Below are 19762 nucleotides of genomic sequence, written 5' to 3' on the forward strand. Positions count from 1 at the left end.
AATTGCAAATGGCAACGTTTTCCGAACTGTTGGACACACAAAAAATCAATAAGAAGAGTCGTAATCGATAAAGGGCAAATAGCGAGAAATAGCAACAGTTTGCAAGGCCACGATGTGGTTCTTGCTTGACTGGCCAGTCCCGCCGGGAGTGACGCGGGTAACTAGATTGCAGCGCTTACCTGTGATAGAATACTCTGTAATACAATAACAGTGCTGCAATCCAGTGACCGGCGTCAGGGCGTGCTGCAATGATATGAACATGGTTATGTACTCGTCTCCTCTACCTTTTGTTTCGCATTATAGTATATCGGAAGGTGCAGTTTCCACCTCCTTGGTCAAATACAAGATACTTGAATACGGATGACCTCTCTTGAGGCAAGAAGTACGGGCAGTATTTCCTGGGACGCGATGCACTCAGGCGGCAAAAGTTTCTATTTCAAATATTTTGCTGGGAGATTTCAACGTGTCTATATCCGACAGCAACATGCCAACTTTCGTGAAACCTCTCTGATGTCTTGTCGAAACTTCCTGCCACCAGCCACCACGTAAAGGTAGAAATTAATGGCATGATTACTTGCCCAAATAATGCCGATTGTTAGATTCTCAAGTGTATACCTCAAATTCCAATAGGGGTCGCTCATATCGTACATTGCCGCAACATCCGGTATTTCTACAACAAAATAATGCATCCGGAGCGGAAGTGTCGTCACAACATAACCTGCAGAAACGAAGATCAACATCCGGGTTAAATGCGCTGTCTCCCTCTGGTGACGATCCTTTAAACTTGGGTTCCCGGACTGGTCCAACTTCAGCCGTTGTTGAGAGGCCTGTTTTACTGTGATTAATATTGCAATGTTGCAGATTGAGATGATGGTAAAAGGCAGGAATGTTCCAAACACAATGTAAAAGGTACTGGTGAGGACTTCGATGGCAGGCTGATTTGGAACCAATATGATTAATATATCAGATCCTGAAAAATATGGAGGTACAAACTGCAGATCATTTCTATAAACCATTGTAAACAGCCAGAAAACTCCTGTGGTATCTGTTTAATAGTCTGTTCTTTGAAATGAATGTACCAGCCGTAACTTGTAAATTGGAGAGTTGATCCGATGGAAGCAAAGTGGGGTTTTCCAAAGCAAAGTATCGCAACCGAGGACCGCTTGGTTTAATTTGAGGGCAAAGGTTGATCATGAGCCCTTTTAGAATAAAAATAAACACCTTGGTGTTGAACCTTTTAGTTTTCTTATAATCATGACCACTCGAATAGATCTCGATGTACATGTACACGTGTTCGTCTAAAACTGGTTGCGGACGCTTCGTGTTTTGGTCAACCTTTTCTGTATTAATCGACGACGACGAAAGAACGCCAGTCATACATACCAGTAGTTTCATCCTTTATGTACTGATAGGTAAAGAAAAAATTTAAGTTCAAAACAGTAATGACGATAAAACTGACGACTACTATTCGTTTAGTCCTAGCTGGATCACATAGACGGCGCGCGGCCAAAGGAAATCTCACGGCAATCAAGCGGTCACATGACATCATGGCGAGGAAGGTCCCGGATGCCATTGCGAATGTGTACTCAAAATACCACGCGAGTCTGAAAAAAAAACAAACAGAAAACAGCAGTGAATATCTGGTATTGAAAAGTACCTTGGGGTATACCTTGTCATGCTTGTTATCGATTCGAACAATTTATTGATTAGAAATTTTGACATGAATTCATCTTGATGGCCAGGAGGAGGCAGAGATTATGAGTTGATGCGCTTTTGCAAAAAAAAAGATCGCCTAACTTTTCACATTTCTCGAAATCTAGCTGGTGATTACCTATTTTACTCTTTGTTTTGGATTACATCAAGGGCCCAAGGTCAAGTTTGAATGGAATCCTCAGGTCACTTCAAGTTGAAATGATCAGGGCCTGGTAGTTCTGTGTTTCTCTCTGTGACTTAACATAACACCAATCGAAGAAGATGAAACTTCCGCCAATGAAATGAAGTTTTCGCTTTGTATGTTTCGTCCTTTAAAAGGGGAGGGGAGGGAAGGGGGCAAGAATCGAATAATAACCTCAACCAATATTGAGAAACTCCCTTACTTGAATATATACTCCCTCGGAAGAAACAGTTCTGTCTCGTCGATGCCGTAGTAGGTTAGCGGCCACTGCCAACCAAACTGCAATAAAACACATGCGTCACAGATAGATAGAGCTAGCATGTAGACGCACATTGACACCTGCTGGTTCTGCGCATGCACAGCGACGAAGCCAGAAATTGTGTTTCCTGGAATTCCAAGTACGACCACAACAACCCACACATACTGTGTCATTATTTGGAGGGCAAATTCTAGATTCTGGATCGTCCGATCAGGTGATGCTTCAGATGTTTGCAGCTCCAATTCCTCTGTTGTCATGGTTGTATCAGTTGTAGTCGCTCAGTTATCGAAAATATACATAGGAAATAGGAAATAAACCCAGATATGCACCCAGTAGACGTTTTTTGGTAAAATGAAGAAAACTCAAATGGTTTTTGAGATAGTGAAAACCCTAAGAGCTTTACTGAAAAACCTCTGCGAGGTGCATCTCTTGTATTGGCCGAAAAACCCTTAATGGTTTTTCAAAAGCTCCAAAATCCCTTTTCTAAGACAGCGCACTTTTGTAGTAAACGGCAAGTGGTATAAAAGGCAGATTTTTCAAGCCGTACAAAGAGCCGCGAGCGACAAATACCAGGTATGAAATGTATTTTATCGACGATGACTCTTTTTAACGAATTCCCCGATTCCACCAACATCTCAGTGATTTACGAGTATCGCGTCAATAAATTAGCAGTACATGACTAGCAGATGAATACTTCAGACTCTGTCATACTGTAGATTGAGAGATCTCTCTGTTGATATAATCCACGATTCAAGAATCTTATAGCGAAATATGCCAACTGCATTCAGATTCACACATCGACATCTTTCAGAGCAATAAAAATGGACTCTTTCCATGCCACGAAAATCCAGTTGTCTCTGCGTACTAAGCCAGTTGAAATGTGTTGGTATGAATTTGTAGCCCTACTTTACTGTCTATACAAATTAGGTGGTACACTCACCACAGTCCATCCTCCGTGGGTATTTGCAAATGCCGCTTATGAAAAGAGGTCTGGTGAAATGACGGTGAGTAATTCTACAATGTATTAATTTCACGATGCTGGTGTTAACATTATATGAGTATAGTGTCAAGTATCGCTACATGGCAAAAAAGGTACTTCAGTTCAACTCAGGATCAGGATTGTGACCAGTTCACATTTAGGTGCTGCACAACACCAGATTATCCTCAGGATACGCTTAACTAATGCTCTCACGGTGTCAACCAAAGCAGGTCAACTATGACACCAGCTGCCCTGCAGGGCTGTGTAACATTACTATTTGTGATCACACTATCGGGCAGAGACATGTATTCATCCACGGCTGGAAGTGTGGTACAGTCACATAGCGCTTATCAAAATGTCAAGTTGTGGAAAATAAATGGCTGGAATGGATCAAAATGAAATTAATTCTCAATCTGTGGTTGATTCTATATCTACAGAGTCAAGCCATCACAGAAATATGCTTTTTGATAATATGTTTTTTCAAATGTGGTCACACTGGTCAGTTTAGAACTTGTATTTTAACAGGGCAATTTGAATGCACGAGTGTCGATGTGACGGATATGCTGTGCAGAAGTCATTTTTTTCTCAGGCAATTGGTTATGGAATGTTGTAAATGTTATTATGAGATTGGTACAGGGTTCTTCTTAACACATATGAAATTTGGTGAGGATTGATTTGCCCTAGGGATACGTTTTTTACCAAAACCTATCAACATCAATGTACACGTAATGTACACAGTGCCTAGTACAGGGCGCTGGCCGAAATGAGTTCATGACCCATAAATACATTGAATGGCTCTCAGCTAGCTGCTGAGTCTGTGTTCAGTTCGTTGCCCTAGACATGACCGACGAACAATCCATAAGGCCTACAATTGGTACACAAGAGCAATACTCGCCTTGAGAGGCGTTGTAAGGAACGAAATCGCCAAAGTCTTAGATCAGGATGTGCGATGTTTCTTGAGGTTCCTCGGTTCAAGTGCCAGACTCTTGGTGGTCGTTCCTTCACGGTAGCTGGTCCAAAACTGTAGAACCAGCTGCCGCAAAAGCTCCGTAACATTGATTCCTTCCAGACTATCTAGTCCCTTCTAAAGGCCCATCTTTTTGCAGTTGCCTTTGCGGAAAAAAGCGCACCAGAATACCCACTCGCTGAGTAATTAGAGCGCTCTACAAATGCCAACATTGATTGATTGATTGAAATCAGCGCCTCTAGTGTCAAGATTGCCTTCGAAATGGTCAAAGGGCTCGATCGAATGAAGTTTTTTTCACCAAATTTGCATATCTCTAAGTTCGTTTGAGTGATGAAAACATGTTTTTAACCATATGCCTAGCAACAGTTAGAATTTATCTGTTTTAGACGCTGAATAAGGAGGAAAACGATCACAAAAAGTGGAGAATAATTTGCACATCATGTGGCCAAATATTCTCCACTTTTTGTTCTTTTTTTCTTTGTTACATCAGAGTCTTTCTAAGACTCTGGTTACATCAAGTCTAAGACGGATGATTTAGAACCATTGATGTGATCATGTGTTGAATATATGCTTTCATTGCTCAAGTGTAGTTAGGTTGTTTAATTCCTCCAAATAAGAGAGTTTTGTGTACATCAGTGTGCACGAGACATACATTTTACATATGCAAACATATAAAACAAATCAAGTTATATGAATATTAGAGTTTGCCTAATTAATGTACACACAAGTTTTATTCACTACTATAGATGACAAGTATACACAACTGATGATTTTGAACACGATTTTTCTTGAATAGGTAAATTGATATACTGAATGGGAAAACGTATTGGCTAACATACCAATTTCTGCTATCTTAGTATAGTGGAACTTCCCTTAGTGGACACCTCTCTATTATGGACACTACTTTAAGTCCCAAATTGGTTGCAACAATTCAATTTGACCTCTCTTATCCGGACACCTCTCTATTAAGGACAGTATTTGTCAGTCCCAACAGTGTCCTTAATAGAGAGGTTCTACCTTATTTTACAAATATTTACTCCATGTACACATTTCGTATTTTGAATAATGCGTATTCCTAAACGAAACAAAGGGGGAGAACAAACATGAAGCAGTATGTATGTGTGTGCAAATGGATTGCATTCCTTTGAATACCGAAGGTGTTTTTGCAACGACCTCATGATCATCTGCTGTAAGCTGCTCAAAGTCCTGGTACTACATTTTCAGTTGAAACCAAATGAAAGAAAGGAAGACATAATAAGCCATTTTCGTCCACTTCAAGACACAGAGTTCGATTTTTTTGGCTTGAGCATGATTATATGTCATGCTTCTTAATGTCCATACACCATGCTGATGAAGTAGGAACAGGAACAATGTATACAGGTCTACATCCCAGGAAAAATATATCATCTGAGAGTTATCTGGTTGTGAAGCACCTTTGCTGACCTCTTGAATCATGGTAACAGAAGGCTTTTTTTCTATTTTCTGTGTGACCGACACAAACCGCTTTATAGTGACCGCTTAACATCTCCATTTTCTGGCTTCATGCTAATGGCTTCAATTCAGCATACGTCTGGTTGGCGGTCACATCAGGCTGTAAAGTAAGATAATAATCTTATGTCAAAATGACTCTAGAAACCGTCAGCTTCGCGTCAACTAGTTTGTCTGACATCTTGGTAGTTCACAGAATCATGGAATTCAAAGATTCAAAACCCATTGGGCAAATAAAAGTGCAGCTGTGTCCTGCAATGGAAGTGCTAGAAGTAAGACAATTAAAGGACAAATACGGCAAAGATTTGCAGATAACATATATAGAAAAAAAATGTATAGGCAGAAATATTCAAATTTGTATAGATTGTTATTTTAAAGAACATATTGCTAAGGCTCAGTGTTGAAACGGCTGTCATTGTCTTACCTTGATGTCCAAGGCGGCATATTGATTTTCCATTTCATCATACGGATTTTCTTCTCCAGCTAAAAAGAGTCATGAAGGTGAGAATCTTATCTTTTTTAAAAAAATATTTCTGATGCATGATCGGGTATACACTTAGGAAACGGCCATCCAAAATCGCCCGCCAAGTTCTGGAACCCGTAGGGAAGGAATCGATTTTTTTTCGGTATCAATTGCATAAGTATTACTTCCGCCTTCATACAACATTGCGACTCCGTGAACCACTGATGATGCAACTATTTAAATAAGCTCCAGTATAGCGTCAGGGACTTACATTAGTAAGCGTTTGCAATACGCTGAAAGCGTGTTGCGCACATTTAGTTATGCTTGCAATGACCGCCCTCAATACAACAACCCAGACTGACGTTTATACGCCTGATAGTGGTACTTGCCTGTGGGACCTCCAGGTTTCTTTCCTTCGCTGCTCTCACTCGTACTCTGCCTGGTCTCATTGATATCCTTCACCAATTTGCGTATCAAGGCCTCCTGAGCCAAGGGCTTGATATGCATCTCCTTGATGTCGTCTTCTCTTTGTAATATGACGAAGAACCTTGCCTCGTTGAACCCGTTCTTAGCTAGTCGTTCGTAAGTTGATTCTGTCACGTATTTTGAATGGAGCCACTGTTTGAAATCTTTGACTGACATATCTGAAAGAATTCTCAAAGTTTGTAGCAATACTAAAAATGATAAAGATGTTCCACTGAAGATTTTATGAGGATTATGATACCGCGTTTGCAGCTGGTGCAATAGATTACAGTATCGCCTGTATTAAAACTTGCCAATTCCGCTATTAATCTACCATTGAATTGGTTATATTGCCAGTGAACCCGTCGTTTAGTTTCTACAAACGCAATAAAGGATATGCTAACGCCTAAATAAGATAATATTATGTCCAATAGACTACTTGGCACAACTGGTATTCATGGCGAATAATGGCCAATAGCACAGTCTATCTAGAAGGGGATGCATTAAATGAACTTATGATACCTTTCTGACCATTCCCGAGAAGGGTTTGATCGGTCGAAGTATTATGAAGATTTGCCCTGATAACCATTTGATAAGAGAGTAGAAAAATGGCTTTTGTTTAGAGACAATAGACCGTGTATTCGGCGAGTCCTGGATTCTTTTGACCGCGAGATAAGGGGTAAAAAAATGTACAATGGCATTGAACGACACATGACATATTCACCGACCTTCGATTTTCCGAGCAGCATCTTCGCCACTTGGCTTCCCGGTCAGATTCACATCATCGTAGATCACTTCTGAAACAATATTAACCAAAAGGCGTTAGTTTTAAATACCGGATACTGGAAACCCGCTAGTCTCAGTTTTGTAGGCTACTTTGTAATAACACCCTTTGAAAAAGCGTGTGCAAAATCATTAAATAAAGTAAAACTCGGTTGAAATTGGCGGGCGGACGAAGAGAGTGCGTGCGTTACGGCGGATATGTCGTACGTCCGGTACTAGTACATGGTAAAAAAGGTAGATACTTTCCTTTAACAAAATCCTGTTTAGGATCATTCACATAAACCGGCTCAGGTTGAGTATCGTCACCTAGTGAAGGGAGGGATAGAGGAAATGTTAGCATTGTAAGCATGGCTATCTCTTAACACATGCATGTGCGATTTTTAAACAATGCTAATTAACAGAATCTGCAAATCTATACCCTGTACAAGACATATGGTGTCTTTATAAGTAGATGCTATCTTAAGAGTTGACCATAGGCACTCTATTCTTTTGCAAGAATACGAAAACCTAAAGCAACCAGATCCTTCAAGATTAAGCGAATGCCCATTTCATAGGAGACTGTTCTCTGGAAACCAAAGAACATACTTCCCCCTTGAAATTGGCATTCACTTCTTTTTGAAGAAGTTCTAGTCGCTTTAGGATTTCAAGATTCAGCCAAATAAAAATGGTGGTGACTTTCTCAACCTTTAGTCGTAATCAACTGGTCCAAATGGTCTAAGGGCAATCACAGCCATCAAGGAAGAGAGACGTGGCATATTCATAATAAAGCCTATGTCGGCAGCCTTCCATAACATATACCAATCATGTATCTACATTTAATATGATCCCGCAACCATACCACCCTGCATTTTAAACTCATTATAAACTAAAATATTTACCTTCAAATGCCCTGTTGACGTGAAAAACGGATTCAGGTTGCGGAGTGCCAATTCTCTCATCGCCCCGATTAGATCCTTCAGGTTTATTTCGCCCTATTAAACGGCAAAAATTAGGGTTAAACCAGAGTTGAGTGTATCATCAGGGGTGGCCCGTTCGCGAGATCTTGATTTACCAAGCACCTCGGCCTGGCCAATAATACATGTAATTGACTGTGCTCATGCACAGGCTTAAATCTGACGGGTCAAATAAATATTTCAGAGTAAGGCCTAAGCCGAGCTCACGGGATTGTTCGAGATGTGCATTTGAAACTTCCACCTCCAGTGCACAAATTGAAAGCGAGGCTATCTCTGCAGTCACCGTAGGGTGCACTTCTCGAGTGTGAGCGTCCATAGATCAGTATATATAAAATATTAGGACGAAAATGGCTTAACACGATTCAACCACATTGGCCGCCACACTGAATTGTCAAGGTTTTCATTAAAACATGGTAAGGCAAAGATAAATTAACCAAACTATTTGTATCTTTAGTATTAAACAACAACGCCAACATATCACTGGTAGGCTAATTTCTTAGGTTTTACCATCAGGTTTGTATCAAAATGCATTCTCTAATATTAAAACCTACCAGCGAAGCATGCCATATTGCTCCTATGTAGAACGACAACCACGACCACGACCACAGCTACAACTATGACGACGGCAACAACCACACCAGCTATCATGCCATCATCAGGACTACTTCCAGCAGGCACGGTCGTTGTTCGTCCAACATTCTCAGGGTGCACAGGACCTGAACTATAAACAACATCATCCCCATCATAAAAATCCAAATAGAAGACATAAGTCGTTGTCGCATGTGTCACATGAATTGTGTAATTTGTTTTTGCAGAATCTTGGATAGGGACGAAAGATCCAGTGCATCCTGTCGTTTTTGGCGTCCGCCCCGGCCCACAGAACTTGAGTTCAAACTTGGTGAAGGGCCCTGTCATAGACGCCGAGAACACCACGGTCAACGATAGTCCTTTCCGAGTGATCGTAAATGTGGGGATACTTGGAGCAGCTGAAAGAACAAATGAGAGTGTTTTAGAATGGACAAGAGCACCTTACGTAAGCTAAGGTTAAACGACCAAACTAGGATACGTCTAGCATGTTTTTTACTTCGCAAAATTGCGCTTGATACGTGTCTAGTGAGAAACTGCGTGGATTCTGCAAACATACCAAAGCAATTGATGCAGTTCATTTGGCCCTGCACCGTCAATTTGTATGTTAATACTAATTCCAAACCTTTAGAAAGGTTGGAGAGCAAATGCATTGACCAAATCATGCGATTTTTGACCGCTTCGTCGCCAACAAATTCTCCAGTCGGCCCAATGGTAGGAAGGCCGGATTATCACATCAACGATAAACGGAAAATCCGATACCTGGTGTGTGTACTGTAAGTACGCCCCCATAGCCACTGCTACCATATTCGTTGTCCGCTTTCACCCGGAATTCATACATCGAATTGCTCTTCAGTCCTGCTATTTTTCTCACTACATCTTTCGCAAAGCCCGGGTCTGCTATATTGATGTATCTGTCGATGGTGCTTCCGTTTTTGCTCTCGATGGTGAACTGCTGTTGTGATCCGCCATTGAAGTTACTCTTAAAGATCAAGGTCACTGATACTGCTGTAACTCGGTGGGATTTCATACAGCAGGGAATGCGTGGCGGACCTAGAACAATAATATGGGAATCTATATTTAAAATGTATAACATCACAGTGCAGTAAATGCATCACATGCAGTGCACTTGGCTGCGCTTTATAAGAGGAATTTCACCGCTAGTGGTACGAGTTACATGTGCGCTTGAGTTACATGTGCGTTAGGAAGAAATGAAAAAAATCCGAAAGAAACAGAAAAGTAATAATTTTGAAGCATTTCAGTGATAACCATTCATTAATATTTTCGAACAATAGTGAAAATTGCGGCACTTGAAAATACTATCATTGCTATTGCTGAAATGTTTCAGGAAATATCATTGGCGAAACACTTGTTTTATACCTGGCCGTAGCAGCTCAAAAACAAAATATGTCATTCCAACAGAATTAGTCACTTTGACGGTGTAGTTTCCATAGTCTGGAGTCCCTACAGATCCTTTGCTCAGTGTGTATGTCCCACTTTCTTCCCCGGGGATGAAGCTTTCCCCAGTTGCCATCTTGTGATTTGGGTGATACCACGTAACATTCGTTGGTCGAGGGTTGGCGATGACATGGAGTGTAAACCTGACTGGTCGTAATGGTTTGCTCGCAACGGTGAGGAGTCTCGGCAGTTTGGGATCCCATTTTGCTTTGTCTGCAAGTGTATGAAACTGGACAGTGAGAACAACTTACTCATTCAAACTTGGAACCCGCCCTTCACGTCTGCCTTTAGTAGGAATACGATTTTCTGTCAGTCAGGATATATCGGGTAATGAATAACTGTTAAGGGTCGAAAATCCTGCAGCGTTGCCATTAACTGACATAACAAACTTACTTCCGCAATCAACAGTTAGATGAATGAGGCATGTCCTTTAGATTAGCACAGACTCTGCAAACCCAGTATGATAGAGCTGTCTTGGGGCAACCGAGACATCGAGACATCAGAAGATAGTTTGAGTTAGATGAATCTTCCACAATTTCAGCTTCGGCTTAGATTCAAAAGACAATCAATATTATTCCTTTGTCATGTTAACTTTGTGTAACATGGTATCTACGGAGTTCCTGTATTTATCATTTGGTGGGCATTCTGAGAATATGTGCTTTTTCTTGCTAACCAATAATTTAACCATTGAAGATTCATATCACTTGCCAACCCATCAGACCAATTTTAAATTTCATATGCAATGCTTCGAAATACACTGAAACAGTTCTGCAAGTTCTTCGTACTCACATAAAACATCCAATTTTAATATTGCATCAGCTATGCCGCCTGGAGAATAGTTGACCGCACGACAGCGATACTCTCCACTCCTGTTGTACTGTATTGATGATATTCTGTATTGTCTTGAAGTCATATTCGGTATTTGTATCCAGTTATAATACCATATGTAGGTGTACGATGTCGGGTTACCCCCTCTTGCTTCACATGTCAATGTGACAGTATCGCCTTCTTTCACTGTAGTCGAGGCTAATGATAATACGACGTTTGCTGGGTCTGAAAATAATATCACAATTTATAGGCATGGAAATATCAATAGTGAGTAAGGCTGTGATTTATAGAGTTACGTTTTCACATGTTACATGTCACTGTTCACTTTTCATGCGTGACATGAAACCGAACAAGTCATTTGCAAAGAGCGGGCTACATGCGATTCGCGTTGTAATTTCTCACCCTCACGTCGTGTTTTCAGACCTAAGTCAGTTAACCCGCGACAAGTGAATCCCGACAAGTGACAAAGTGAACCATACCACTCCGGCCAAGAGTGTTTGTACAATCTCGATATCGTGAATGCATATCATAATTTGGAAACCATAATTCTCATTCAATGTTTTTACAAGGAGCAATTCATTCAGTGTCTGCACATGTCTAGATACATTTTACAGCACATTACGTTCGCTTCAACTAATGCGGAGAAACACTGTAACATATGATGTAAACTTCACTGTTTTGCAGAACTAATACGTACAATATACATTAACTGTAGTTGTCTGTTCCATCTGGAATGACCCATCACGAACCTCGCATTTGAACACAGTCTGTGTGTCCAACCTATTGGCTGTCACAACCAAAGTACTGTTTCGAATCTTGCCCTTGTATTCTGCCGCTCTAACTACAGATGTTATTCCCGACGCCAGTTGCTCCCAGGTTCCTCCTGTCCTTTTCCGGTGGAACGTTACATTCGCAACCGGGTTGGCGCTGTCTGCCTCACAGATGATCGTGATCAGTTTCCCCTCGTAGATCACTGTCGGTGGTATTTGTAGCAAAGTTATATTTGATGGGTTAACTGCAAGTGGAAGGTGGAGTGATATTCTGAACAGAATGGTAGGTAACGCATAGATTGCACGAAACAAACTGATATGCATGTTGGGTTTATTACCTGCTGTCAAGGGTTTGTTTGCTATTTTTCATCGAATAATCTCCATCACGGTAAAGATGTTTCGAAAACATGTTCAGAAATGCGTTATTTGCGAATGAGTTGCTGTCTTATACTTGATATTGACGTTACCACATGGTGTCGTTCGAATTTGCTGCCAGAACTTTTAAATCCATTTTACAATAAATTCATATTTTATCCTACGTTGTTCATCTACTCATATTGTTTTACAAACATTCTTGTAAGAATGGAACAAATAACCACATGTACCAGTACATAACGATGACTCATCTTACACGTTGTGGATGCTTTTCTGACTTCTTAACGGTTTCTCCAACTTTTCCCTGATTTATCCGACAAAAGTGTGACTTTGTCCGACTTTTCCCCGAAATGTCGGATTTCTAGGGAAAACACGTTAGAGAAACCGTTAAGAAGTCGGAAAAAGCCTCCTACATGAACATTGTACTCGTGTTAGTCAGCACTTCAGATTCTCGGTTCTGTAAAGGTTGGTTCATCTACTCACATTTTACATACATTGTGGTATCGGCCTTTGTCATTAAGTCATGACCAGTCAGGGAGTAGGTGGACGCACATCTTACAGTTTCACCATTCATTGCCTTTGTTGCAGTTACAGACCACTCACTGATCCTGATCTTTCCACCATACGCACCATTCCTCTCGGATAATGAGATTCCGGTTGTGACATTTCGCCACGAAGAACCAGTACTATGTTGATACCACTTGATGTCGGTAACTGGGTTACTCTCGTCCGTCTCACATGTGAACTTCTTTACCTGACCAGCCTGGACAGCAGCGGTCGGGTTATTGAGAAAGGAAACCTTGGTGTTTGAAACTGAAAAGGAATCGCTAGAAATTATCTTCGCCTTCTTTTCCATATTTTTATCTATCGGCACAAACAATACTTTAAAATGGCCGAGTTAGAGGTTTATAACAATTTCCTCACGCTCATTAAATGCAGAAGAAGACTGACATTTCGCAAGAAATAAAACGTACATGTTACGTTGTATGTCTTCCTGCTTGAAGTCATATCGAAGGCGGGATACCCAGTGACCATCGCCTCGCAGTAGTACTCAGCCTGGTTGTCTTCTTTAGCCATCACCCTGTCTTGACCTTGGGTGACCTCTACTGGTGTTCCACCTGACCTCTTGAAATACAGCTTCACGGTGGGGTTGCCGCCAGAGACTGTGCAGGTGAACTTGTCGGTCTCCCCAACATAGGATGAGGTCTTTCCAGATGACACGTCAACGGAATCAGGTTTGTCTGAAATGATGATTATCGCTGTAAGAATTACTGAGGGTATTCTGCTTGAATACATTTAGCTGGGTTTTGTATTGTGAAAGTGGCCTTACTGTTTGATATTCAAAACATTAACAAGTGAGTGTTCTTAATGTTCCTATCTCGTCACAAATATCATGTTAGGATGATCTGAAGATTAGCATTCGGTCGTCTATTGTACTCAAATTCGTCATACATGCCGGCGTGGATCAGAAGTGATCATCAGTCACAAGTATGGTATATACGAATAATGACAAGTACATAACGATAACTGATCTATAATCTTACATTATTTGTAGGCTTTTCCGACTTCTTATAACGGTTTCTCTAACTTTTTCCTGATTTATCCGATAAAAGTTTAACGTGACCTCGTCCGACTTTTCCCTGAAAGGTTGGATTTCTCAGGAAAAAAAGTGAGAGAAACCGTTAAGACGTCGGAAAAAGCCTCCTAATGGTGTTAGTCAGCACTTCAGATTCTCGGTTCTGTACAAGTTGGTTCATCTACTCACATTTTACATACATTGCAGTATCGGCATTCGTCGTAAAGTCATGACCAGTCAGGGAGTAGGTGGACATACATCTTATCGTTCCACCATCCATTGCCTTTGTTGCAGTTACAGACCACTCACTGATCCTGATCATTCCACCATACGCACCATTCCTCTCGGATAATGAGATTCCGGTTGTGACATTTCGCCGCGAAGAACCAGTACTATATTGATACCACTTGATGTAGGTAACTGGGTTACTCTCATCCGTCTCACATGTGAACTTCTTAACCTGACCAACCTGGACAGCAGCGGTCGGGTTATTGAGAAAGGAAACCTTGGTGTTTGAAACTGAAAAGGAATGGCTAAAAATTATCTTCGCCTTCTTATTCATATTTTTATCTATCGGGAAAAACAATACTTTAAAATGGCCGAGTTAGAGATTTATAACACTTTCCTCACGCTCTTAATGCAGAAGTAGACTGAAATTTCGCAAGAGATAAAACGTACATGTTACGCTGTATGTCTTCCTGCTTGAAGTCATATCGAGGGCGGGATACCCAGTGACCTTCGCCTCGCAGTAGTACTCAGCCTGGTTGTCTTCTTTAGCCATCACCCTATCATGACTTTGGGTGACCTCTACTGGTGTTCGGCCTAACCTCTTGAAATACAGCTTCACGGTCGGGGTGGGGTTGCCGCCAGAGACTGTGCAGGTGAACTTGTCGGTCTCCCCAACATAGGATGAGGTCTTTCCAGATGACACGTCAACGGAATCAGGTTTGTCTGAAATGATGATTATCGCTGTAAGAATTACTGAGGGTATTCTGCTTGAAAATATTTAGGGTTTTGTATTGTCAAAGTGGCCTTACTGTTTGATAGTCAAAACATTAACAAGTGAGTGTCGTTAATGTTCCTTTCGCGTCATAAATCTCATGTTAGGATGATTTGAAGATTAGCGTTCAGTCGTATAAGGTGCTCCAATTCATCATACATGCCGGTGTGGATCAGGAGTGATCGTCAGTCAGAAGTATGGCACAAACTATAGTGTTTATTGATATGACCAGGCATTCACACACGATGTGTATGACCTGATTATCCAGATGGAATATCACACAGTAAACTCTTCCCTCAGATGTCCTCATCGATGATATATCAATAGACCAAGAGATCGAAGAATAAAGAGTTGAGGTATTGTTAATATATAGTCAACTGAAAGTCTAAAATTGGACTTCGAAAGGACACTGGCCCGTCTTAGACTACCAATACAAAGTTTGGTGACGATCCGCCTGCTGGAGTCAATCCAACAAACACAAAGCACACGTTTATGATGTCTTTTCACCTTTATCATGTCTAACAACAGGCATTCCGGGCTTTCAACAATAAAGTATCCGTTTATTACATAGATATGCACACGTCTTATAAGTCTGTGTTGAGGAAATACTGTATCTAACCTTGTCCATTTTTATCTCTGTATGTATGTGCTTTATCAAAATGCGAATAACAACAGAACTTACAATAAACAACCAGTGTCTTGTCTGTGCTACTGGCAGACCCGACAGCATTTCTCGCCACACACTTGTAAACACCAGCACTCTCCTTCGTCACTTGGAAGTCGTAACTTGATGATGTTGTAACCAGTGTACCATCTTTGTACCAATCGTAGGTATCTCCAGGAGGCGAGGCTACACACTTCAAGTTGAGTGTTCCAGCAATGACTGGTCCAGATGGGAACCCGCGGATCTGTGGTGTGCCTGGCGGCGCTGAAAAAATTAATTTGATTGTTGAGGGTGGTTTGGAATACCAATACCCTTCTCGTATCTTGACTTAGACTGGCAAATCGTATTCAATTTTGTTGGTCTCTGACTTTCACTTAATCGTGGTATTTTACTTGGCTTCTATATTTTTCACGATGCACTGGCAGCACGACCAAATGATGCTCTGGCTATTGTAGTATGGGCTCCCAAAAGAAGTAACATACAAAATGTATATACACATAACTGGCCATAGTATTTGCAGCTATTTGTAGCTACCTGAAATACGTACTGAAAATTACGAAACAGTCTTCGGTGTAGATAAACCAGTCATCGGTGTAAATGAATATTTTAGTTGCAAGCCCTCCGTTCTTTTATACAGGCGAAAGTTATTTGATAACAAAAAGGGCGAAGAAATGCGTTACCTTGCACCACTGGCTTGACTGGGTCACTCCAGCAGCTCAGACTAACATCCTGACAAATCCAGTAACCAGAATCAGAAGGCTGAGCATTGGTGACTTGTAGATTGAATGTCTTTGTCAGTGATGTGATGCTTGGTGGACTACAGCTGCTCCAACTGTAGCGTGGGTTACTTGGAGCTTGGCATCCCTTCTTATTCGCTGCAGCTACATCTTCAACTGGAGATGAAGTATCATTCCTCTTTAACCACTTCACAGTAAACCCACTTGGATTGGGTATGTAACAGTTGAGGGTGAATGTACTTCCGATGGCAGGTTTGGGTGGTGAAACACTCACAGTAAACAATGAACCTGAAAGTGAAAGAAATGGCAACAGAGAGAAAGTAAGAACTGACTTTTTTATTTGACCTATTGGGTCTAGTCTCTATTTGTGAGAATTATGTAATTCATTTAATAAAATAAGCGAAGAAACTTCATTGTAATGGAGGAATCACAAGAGTCTCTAGTCGGAGAACAATCACTCGATAATGGCTACCTTTCCATTCGAGGCATCGTTATGAAAAATGAAATACTAAAAACACAGCGAGATTGCTGTAAAATATATATCAAACTCTATCTATACATAATTTTACTGAGCTAAAGAACCTCTTATTTTATTTCATTTGACATAGTTTTATGTAAAACCTTTGTTAGAACGCCCGCAAGGACGTGGACATTTACTTCTCAGAAGCCTATATTATTGAATAACTCACATGGTGTATAGACATACAGATCTCCCCATTCGCTGTCTCTTGTTCCGACCGAGTTCGATGCTCGACACAGGTACTTGCCACTGACAGGCTCTGCCGGGGTACCTGGGTGGAACACTTTCTTCTCAGTCACTGGATTAAAGATATACTTCTGACTTGTACCAATGGGTCCTTTGGGTTCCCAATTCTCTACACCATTAGCAATCGAGTATGTATACCATTGATACGTTATGGTCCCGGCATCAGGTTGAGACGCATCACAGACGAGTTCACGGTAGGAGCCGATAGCAGCAGGTTCAAATCCAGATAAAACTGGTTTCTTTGGCAGAACTGAAACATTATCGAAATTTTGTTGTATTTACGTCTAACCTGACTCGTCCCGAGAGAAAAAGGTCACTCAGTGACATTCACTCCTTCATTCCCAAACACATCAATTTACAATGTATCTAATGTCTTTGTTTTGTACCAATTATCCCGTCGCAATGATGATGTCCAGTACATGTTTTAAGAAAAACAGTTCCAACTGGAAAACAGTCCTTCTTTATTGATTATTTATATAAAGGAATATTTCAAGGGTTTAGAAATGTCACTCTCCGTATATTTGTTTTTGTCTCAGGTGATGCACAAGATGATTATTAATTTCAATGAATAAAAAACAGTGGTCACTAAAATTTTCAGAGCACTGGTGCTCGCCGGTTACACACCGCGCAAATTTGGCATATTTGTTCTCAGAAAGAATGCCTTAGAAATCGGAATAACAACAACTTAGATAATCTATTTGAAAAAATCTATTCAATTCAATCATTTGACTGCTTCAAGGGTGCATTTGAACCAGCGTGAGTATTAGTTAGTTCATGATTCGCTTGATAGCGATCTGAGAGACAAGACGGGCCAAAATGTGGTGAGATTAAAAATCACCATCATTAAACGATTAGACAAAAGCCATAACAAATACATGTACGATAAGGGATTTTCACATTGTATGATAAATGTCTCTGAGTGATTACTCACCAATGAGAACTACAGTTGTGTACGAAAGGGATTTTCACATTGTATGATAGATGTCTCTGAGTGATAGCTCACCAATGAGAACTCAGTACAGTCGTGTACGATAAGGGATTTTCACATTGTATGATAGCTGTCTCTGAGTGATAAGTCACCAATGAGAACTACAGTCGCGTACGATAAGGGATTTTCACATTGTATGATATATGTCTCTGAGTGATTACTCACCAATGAGAACTACAGTCGTGTACGATAAGGGATTTTCACATTGTATGATAAATGTCTCTGAGTGATTACTCACCAATGAGAACTACAGTCGTGTACGATAAGGGATTTTCACATTGTATGATAAATGACTCTGAGTGATTACTCACCAATAGGATGAACCAGTGGTGCCGAAAGTAGGATACATGCGCAGCTCACGGTGAAGATATCGATAGCCATAGTTTATTTCGATAGTAAACCATGCTCAGCGGACGGCTCCTTCACCTCACTTGTTCTGATGATCGGCACAAAGTGCTATGACTGAATTTATACCTAGGTCCTTATTCACAATATCAAAAATACGCTCGACTTATATATACTTTGACAATATCGTTTATGTACATGTATTTTTAAAGTTGATTGGGTGAACTGGGCAATGTGCCATTCAATGCCGGTACCAGGAAGTCGAAGGAATTCGAATGACTCTGCACACTATATTGTACATCACGTGAATGCCACTTTGGGTATAACACGATAACCCGATAACCATACTTTGAATGATATTACCGCTGATCGATAGCGATAATACATCACGTGCGCGCAGTGCAAAGTTTTGTAAGCACAAAAAAAAATTGGGTGTCATTTTCACGGACTGACTTCCGGGTTGTATGTAGCGCGCGTATGATATGAGATCTTTCCCCATATTTAGACGGGACACCTGAGCTAACAATTGTGTCAACGCAACTAAAGTCTGATATATGCGGTCTGGCAACAATTTCGAAGCGTGAAATGCAGAGATGAAACAAGAACTGGTGTTGTAATTGCTTGTTGATGGGCTATCACATGGTAGTCTGCGACATCCTTATCCTTGCCTGATAGAAATAGAGCGGAGCAAAACCGATCATTCATTGCAAATCAGAAGGGAAGATGTTTTTATTTGGCTGGTAGATTGTGTGTTCATCACTCAGTACCTCCCAGTTTTGCTTTCGGAGGGGATGTTCTACAAGTGCTGGCAACTTGTGATCTCCACTGAGAGATGTCAGAGAAAAATCTCCGAAATAACCTACTCATAACATTTTCTCCCTTTTATTGTTTCATACTAAATCCCACTGTCTTGTGGTAGGCAACATAATCGAGCAGAGATAGTGAGTGAAGATCAGCATAACTCTAATTGCGGACGTAACTTTCGGCGATTTCCTGCCGGGCCTATATTTTCCTCTTAAGGTGAAACCATGGTCATCTTTACGAGGCAATTGTTCAGGGATGTGACAATGGAAGCAAATGAAGTCACAACTTTAATCTTGGACGACAGCGGCGCCAGCCTCCTGATTGTTTTCCGGAAATTCGTCAAACAATTCGGCATTTATATCACCATGGTGATACTCGCCTCGGGAATTTTCGGGAAGGTGTTGTCGACTGTGGTGTTCTGGAGGCTTCGGCGCCAGGACAATGTCACAACCAGCTACCTGGCGCCAATCGCCATGTACGACTTAGCAGTCCTCTGTATCGGACTGAGCGGATGGCTAGACGAAGCAACCTTTGCATTTTCGCATGGCGCCTTTTATATCCCCGAAGCATACACCGCAGGCCATTGCAAGTTTCAGATTTTCATCATATACGCTTGTG

The 19762-nt window shown here is 41.0% G+C and overlaps 1 protein-coding gene across 1 annotated transcript; it reads right to left on the reverse strand.

Annotated features, from left to right (window-relative positions):
- Nucleotides 1-4715: 4715 nt before the first annotated feature.
- On the reverse strand, nucleotides 4716-18462 carry LOC135497212 (basement membrane-specific heparan sulfate proteoglycan core protein-like). The gene is made up of 19 exons (XM_064786957.1): nucleotides 18307-18462; nucleotides 16931-17257; nucleotides 16185-16529; nucleotides 15523-15768; nucleotides 14519-14791; nucleotides 14030-14359; nucleotides 13239-13505; nucleotides 12748-13077; nucleotides 11817-12134; nucleotides 11081-11344; nucleotides 10214-10504; nucleotides 9596-9886; nucleotides 8800-9234; nucleotides 8174-8266; nucleotides 7542-7601; nucleotides 7241-7309; nucleotides 6440-6694; nucleotides 6012-6070; nucleotides 4716-5690 (listed from the first exon to the last, which is right to left on the reverse strand). Exons 1-19 carry the CDS (start codon nucleotides 18374-18376, stop codon nucleotides 5640-5642), a joined length of 4374 nt encoding a protein of 1457 aa, XP_064643027.1. The 5' UTR covers nucleotides 18377-18462; the 3' UTR covers nucleotides 4716-5639.
- Between the last annotated feature and the right edge of the window lie 1300 nt (nucleotides 18463-19762).

This window comes from Lineus longissimus, chromosome 12 (genome assembly GCF_910592395.1).
Source record: "Lineus longissimus chromosome 12, tnLinLong1.2, whole genome shotgun sequence".
Taxonomy (NCBI): Eukaryota; Metazoa; Nemertea; class Pilidiophora; order Heteronemertea; family Lineidae; genus Lineus; species Lineus longissimus.

What these genes read in the sequence shown, in the direction of transcription:
- LOC135497212 (XM_064786957.1), bottom strand. Translation starts at nt 18,376, where the DNA reads ATGGCTATCGATATCTTCACCGTGAGCTGCGCATGTATCCTACTTTCG. An exon ending in CAAGACACTGGTTGTTTATT is followed by an intron (nt 14,792 to 15,522) that starts GTAAGTTCTGTT and finishes TCATCATTTCAG; the next exon opens with ACAAACCTGATTCCGTTGAC. An exon ending in CAATATGGCATGCTTCGCTG is followed by an intron (nt 8,267 to 8,799) that starts GTAGGTTTTAAT and finishes GCCGTTTAATAG; the next exon opens with GGCGAAATAAACCTGAAGGA.